Below are 7,094 nucleotides of genomic sequence, written 5' to 3'. Positions count from 1 at the left end.
TATTAGCTTCTCTTCATTGGTTCCCTGTAAACCACCCGGCTCATCCACCACATCCGTCCCGACTGCACCAGCGTTACTGGGATCAGCCGGGGCCGTAATCACCTCCTCAACAGCACCTACCTGTCCTCCTCTCAACTTTCTGGTCGCCATACCACCTGCTTCGTGAACGTTGAAGAAAGATTGAAATAAGATTAAATAAAGAATATCTCTTACCTGGGTTACCAGAGTGGGCGTATCATTGGTCCTCATTTTTCCCCCAGCATATGACAATAGACTCTTATATATGACACAGTGTATACTGACCATATAGTATATACTGTAGATGGAGATGAATGTATGGTGGCCTGTGGAGACTGGTTGCTGCAGATATTTCCTTTGATAAAAGCCAATAAGCTGCTGTTACTCATTAGTAGAAGATAGCAGCAGACTGTTCTTCTTCGTCTCTCATCTTGGCCTGCTTGTTGGACTGACACATGCCCCATTCATTACAGGGAGTGAGGAAGAGAAGAGGGGAATTTCTGCAGGGCTCTTGCAGCTGTGCCAACTTTTTGGAAAACACGACAAACAGTGGAAACTGGGAGAAAGTGAGGTAAGGTTCTACCTATACTCTGAGTGAAATTCAAAATTGGCACGTTCACAAAGGCTGTTGAACTGCTGCTGAATGTGGAGCTGTGACCAAATGTCAGCACGCTTCCTGAGGCTCCTGGGTCTGCTCGTTTAACAATGAAGTCTTGACAGAAAGTGATGCAGAGGGAGGAACTGATGCAACTGGAAGTACAGTATGACACTGATGAACAATAGAGATGATGATGTATTTTCAGGGTATACTGAAAAATGTGTGTGTGCATGTGCAGCTGTGTTTGTTTCAGATTTCATTAAGTAATAATTTATGTTTTTAATCCCACTAAGGAGACAGGAGATACAATTAATATATAAAAAACACTCATTAATTACAAGAACCACATTCTATTTTTAGATCACATGATACCTGAGTCAATTCTGCTCACTAATGAAGACCTTTTCACAAAGACAACCGTTGAGTCATGAGGTTAAATATGAACTTTCATACTTAAGATGAACAACACTGGTCTACAAGGAGAAAGCCTTAGAAGTGAAAGTAGCTAAATTTTACCAGAATCGGGTCACTAATAAAGGAAAATTAAGTCCTGGGTGTTAATTGGCTCCAGTTTCCAGGATACAGCACAAAAATAATCAAAATAAATAAAGACCAATAAATGACAGTCAGGTAATAATCTTAATTATCAAAGTGAAGATAAATATATAAGCTTTCATGTGGTACAATTTTCATTGTTCTACCACACTTTGTCGAGAAGTAACGAGGCATCACGATCATCAGACACCCCCTGCCCTGCAGGCAAATATACTTGCCGGTGTATAGATGTGAAATATCTTGAAACCTTTAGCCAACCAGCACCTTTAACACCTGTTTTCTAATTCATCTAATCAAAATATGTAAGAGTTAGAGTCGATAATCTCCCAAAATTTGTAGACCAGTGCAATTAGTTTTAGAGCTAAAGGTAGAAAACGTGGAATGCTTAATATTAATGTCATTGATGGGAACTGCAGAAAAAGTACTACTGTTACTGTATGCTTACTAGAGAATAAAGCTGGACATACATTGTGTTTCTTTAAAGTTATGAGTAAACATGTACAGGTTTGTGTAGAGAAGGGTTTTGTCAGAAACTACAGGTTGAAGAGGCCTGCAGAAAATGCACCTCAAGTAAGCCAATTTAGTCGACCAGGGACAAAGGAAAAAACATTTGAATCACTTGTGTTCACCTATGTCCAGTTTAAACCACAGAAACATAAATAGTGAAATGTATCTTTGCTCAATTTGTTGTGTATGGTTCAAGGTAATTTGATTAACTGCACATTTATGTGTGAAGTGCAAATGTGTTTGTGTGACAAGTATCCTAAAAGAGGTTCATTATTCATTTAGAGGTACATTATTAACCAATCCTGAGACAGAGGTTGTCTGGGAATGAGCAGGATTTTTAGGTGTCTTCAGTATTCCAGTAACCCAGGGAAACCTCTCTATACATCCATGGGTAAACTGCACACAGAAGTGTTAATACCTAATTCAGCACATGTATGTATATATGTCTGAATTTTGGCATTTTGGTTCTTCACAGAATCTTCTGTATGGCAGCACAGGATTATTTTCAGGTAAAGACTTTCAAACAAGCATACATTTATTTTATCCTAATAACCATCCTTTTCCTCTGCCCATGCTTCTACCTAAAAGAAAGAAGAATTGATGTCTGAAATACCATGAATGGCTGCTAACCCTGACACCTGCCACAGCTCCATACAGCCAATTTGATACATTTATATTAAAAGAGGTGAGGCGATAGAGACTGCCTTCCACTGCCTTTAATCAATGAAAACATTTTATGGGCCTCTGGAGAATGAGTGGAATTGAAGATAAATATTGGCAGAAAAAAAGTGTCTTCCTCCCCAATTGAGGGAGACATAATAATATTCAGAAGCAGACCCCCTGCTGAGACACGAGGCAAACTGTTCCTTAGCAACAAAACACACTTTCCCTCTCAGAGTGCTCAGAACGAAACTGGTGGCAGGATTTTTGGGGAGGTGTGTGGGTTTGTAAGGGGTTCCCTGATGACTTAAACTAACTGTTTGATGTATGTCATACTGTCTGTCTCTACAACATGTGTGTCTATTTGAGTATGACCCCTACAGGTTTAGGTCTGTAGGTGTGTGTGTGTGTGTGTCTGTCAATCAGCCAGGTTGTGAATGTTTGTCTGACAGTTCTGTTTGTGTATGTATGTGCCTGCTTGATATGTGTGCCTGTGTGTGTGTGTGTGTGTGTCATCCCTGCATGGCTTAAGGGGTGTTAGGGAACAGTGACCAGCATTGCTGAGACTGGATTCAGCCCAGATGCTGCCACACATTCAGACATACATGGCTTACTGCAGCTGATGGCTTGTATTAGTTATGATGGAGGAACATATATCATCTGAAGCCAGATGTTAAAGGTTTGCTCTGCCATGTGATAGCGCATTTTATTTTCGTCATTCCAATAAGTCAGTTCATTGATTAAACAACAACACCAGACAATCTAATCTTACTCTATAGTCCTTCTGTTATTACTGATTTGATTTAGAGAGTAAAGCTGTTTAATATAATGGAGGCAAAAAGAAAACAAAAAGATGTGTATGTTAGTAAATTTAAGATATATTTATGGAGACTGTTTAACTAAGAATCCAAGTAAACGCCCACATAAAGGCCAGGTGGGCTGCATAGGTGGACAGTTTCATACATGTATGGTCCATATTTCCAGTCCGCGTGGCCATAAATTCCAAGCTGCACAAGGACACATGGTGAATTTTACATCACACAGACACATAAAGCATATAAATTAGCTATACAAAATGGGTACTAAACACGTTAAGTCAATAAAATGGTCACAAAATAATCATCTACCCTTCCATGACAACTACTCAAAGTCCTTTTGCTGATGAAGTTCATTGGATATGACCAAAAGCTCCAAATCATTTAACAAATGAGCCTTATGGGAAGATACGCAACAAGCAATTGCATAATTTTGTTGGACCCTTTTTCAAGTGCCACACCTCTAGTTGCCAACACAAGCTCTCTGTAAAAAAAACGTGTACTGTTCAAGTAAGGTAACCCTGATGACATCATCACGGGTTCATTTCGTAGACATGACAAAGCTCCTCCAGAGCCACAGAAAACCTAATACAACTGTTTTTACAGATCCGTATGTGCAAACCTACCACCACACACTGAACTTATCCTTCAGATTGTGCACATAGGTGGTAAAGGGAAGGGTAAGGCACTTTAGCTTTCATAAAGGAAAAGGGAAAGCTGTGCTGCTAACAGGTATTGCTACTCTAAAGCAAACTGATGTAACATGCTCAGTTTACGAAAGCCGCTTTCTGTTAAATGCTCAGTGTCTGGTAGGATGTGTAGTCCTCAGCTGCACAGGAAGTTCTTCACTTGATGATCCTATGGAGTGAGCACAAGTATGGGGCTGTCATCATGAGCAACGACAGTCATCATGAGACAAAGCAGAATCCACAGACATGCTAATGTTTGTGAAAACATTTACAGTAGAAATTTACATTACACAAATTTCATCTGCTGTTTGGTTATTCACAACACGTTCAGTGTGGATGGTTGCTGTTGTACATCCTGAAGTTTACATTTAATAAATCATTTTACATGATAGATCATCTAAAAATAAGAACATGTTGATTATTACCTTTTTGTTGGGAGTGACTCACTTCTGACAGGTAATAGATAATCTAAGACTGACACCTAGTGGTAAAATACTGGAACTGAATACCTAGAACAAGGGGTCAAGTCAGGCCTGTTTCAGCTCTTCAGATAAAATCAAACCACATCTATCCAAACATCAAAGAGCTTTGTAGCAGTCTAGCCAAAGGGTCAAAAGCAGCATTGTGTTTCCAAATCAAAAGGTACAAACCTGCTTTCCATTCATATAGATATGTATATTTTTTATTTATAAGTTAAGTTATAATTATAAGTGTTTTAACCATAAAAAAGGAAAAACTTAAGTTCAGACATATTTTTCTCTGTAATTTACATTATATTTACAATATATGTTTGATGTTGAAATAGTGAATGAAACCATGTGAGAAGTTTTAATTGGTCTGCTTGGCATATCTGCAAACAACTCACAGACATCACAAGTAGACAGTTTCTTTGTGTCAGATAAATGTTGTGAAAAGTAAAAAAAAAAAAAATCATAAAATGGAAATGATCACATAAAGTAACAAATATCTCAGAGTTGTACTGAAGTATAATCATTCTTGTATAAGAATTATACTTAAGTGTAGTAATTGAGAAATCGAGTTACTTTCCACTACTGGAGCACTAAGTAACACACAGCATCCCCTAACAAATTAAAAGAGTGGTAAGGTTTCCCCCTGCTGGACACACAGGGAAACGGGAAACAATCAAAGGTTTACAAGTCATTATAAAAAGGAAAAGAGATGTAAAGTTTGTAATTATTTATTCCATCTGGGTGTTAAAAGTTGACCACTAATTACTGATCACTAATTACATCACCAGCACTTCACCTGACAATTCTTCAAATATTCTGTGATGATTTCTTCTAGGTCTGCAGCAGTGTTAAGGGGTTGTCTTACATCGCAGGCCTATAATGCACATTGCGTCATTCATATTTATCTGACAAAAGGAGTGTCTGACGTTGTTTACACCATACTGCGTCAACACTGTGTAACTGAAACGGGAATTGAATTGAAATGTGGGTCTTGCAATGGTGTCACATTCACAGGTTTTCACTGTTAATTTCTGACTGGTTAAGCTTCAAGAGGGTTGGTCTTATCTAATACAACCCTGTCAGAAGACAGACACCACAGTGATGATGGGAGGGGAGGAAGAATAGAGGCAAATGGCAAGCATCTGAAAATAGAACTTTTTTAGACCATAATTAATTAATTCATTAATGATGAACCTTGCCCTGTGATGGGCTGGTGACCTGCCCAGGGTGTACCCCTGCCTTTCATCCAAAGAGAGCTTGGATAGGCTCCAGCAGATCCCTGTGACCCTGGTTAGGAATAAGTGGGTATAGATGATGGATGGATGGATGGATGGATGACTGATGAACCTCATCATATTATCTGTGTGTAGTTCTAAGTGAACTGAAATTAACATCTAACAACATAGTTGGTGGCACAGGAAGAAGATTGGAGGAAGTTTGGCCAACCATGGAGGTTGCATGGAAAACAATGTTCACACAGGAAGTTGTGGTAAGTCCTGAAGGTGTAATTTGAATCAGGTATTCTTGGACCTCTAATTATTAATTTTAGTGATACAGGACAAATCTGTACTAGGCTTTATGTGGACATACAGTTGCTTGTAGTACAGGTCAAAATTACTGTATGTCAATGCATGATTTACCTATGGGTAGAATGTATATAATAAATAAGAAGGGAGGAGGACCACAAGGAGGAAGTGCCTCAAAATGAGACAGAAAAACCTCTTCACCATACAGGAGATGAAAGAGATAACGTACAGTCAGTCACCAGAATTAGATTTGTCTATATGGGTCTATATCAGGGTGGTGAGGGAGTCATCACAGTCACCAAAATTGTGCAATGGATGAGTCATTCAGTATAATTTCATGTTTAATAGTCTTTGTTAATTTGCAATTAGCCAGTGTAAACATGAACCAGACCAGAATTAAAGGGAAACAATGTACAGTTTGTTCCTTGCTCTTGATCAAATGAAGCAAGGAAGACAGATAAAGTATTTGCTCTGATTTCAGATTAGACATGACTATCAGAATATTGCATTATTGTTTTTACTCTCAAAACTGTTCTATGTGTTTCACTTTCAGGGAACTCTCTATATTCTACTCATACCTGGAAATCACAGATGGTGCAGTCAAATTGTTTTGCAGCAACTTCCGTCACAATGATTCCCAAATAAACTCAACTAATTTCCCCATGTGGTGATTAAGTATGCACGATGAAATAATCTGGGGTTCCGTCACAACCAATTACATACACTTTGGATTCACGAGTGGCAACATGAGAGTGACACAAATTAGATGCCATTTATAACATTTATTCTTCCTGGATATCGAAAACCAAATCAAGGCAATTATGACCCAAGCATGTCTGCTTTGGAGTTTACCAAGTTCATTACGCAAATTAACTTCCTAATTAGCTTTTGGCTTCATATGCACTTTCATACGCTTTTTAGGGTGCTTTTAAATAATGGCCGGTGCACAAGAGCCCAAACAAAGCTGTGTGCAAATACAACAGGGGCAGAAGAATGGGCCACTTACAAATCAGAACTAATCAAAATCCCAGCATGAACCAAGGGATACTTGGAATGTGATGGCTGAAATACTAAAAGACTCAAGGAGGTTTCTTCTAATAGAAATTCAGTCTCCACAAGCAAAGGAGCAAAGGATTTTTTTTTTCTCAAGCATAATGTGTGGGTGCAACCACCTTTACCTCGACCTTCAGTAGTCAAAGGGGTTGTTCTTAAACAAGTATTCTGCCTGGAACGAGACAAATCAAGAAAGATGATAA

At 38.6% G+C, this 7,094-nt stretch overlaps 1 protein-coding gene across 3 annotated transcripts in view; it reads right to left on the bottom strand.

Annotated features, from left to right (window-relative positions):
* Positions 1–3,200: 3,200 nt before the first annotated feature.
* ak7b (adenylate kinase 7b) overlaps positions 3,201–7,094 on the bottom strand; it is a 50,292-nt gene continuing 46,398 nt past the window's right edge. For 2 of the 3 annotated variants that reach the window (XM_026330752.1, XM_026330913.1), the window contains exon 18: positions 3,201–7,063. In XM_026330752.1, the coding sequence (XP_026186537.1) occupies positions 7,025–7,063 (39 nt within the window). In that variant the 3' untranslated portion in view covers positions 3,201–7,024. The remainder of the gene's footprint in view (positions 7,064–7,094) is intronic. The other variant, XM_026330834.1, reaches the window with a different exon arrangement.

This window comes from Mastacembelus armatus, chromosome 22 (assembly GCF_900324485.2).
Source record: "Mastacembelus armatus chromosome 22, fMasArm1.2, whole genome shotgun sequence".
Taxonomy (NCBI): domain Eukaryota; kingdom Metazoa; phylum Chordata; class Actinopteri; order Synbranchiformes; family Mastacembelidae; genus Mastacembelus; species Mastacembelus armatus.
This window is presented reverse-complemented; position numbering and strand designations above follow the sequence as displayed.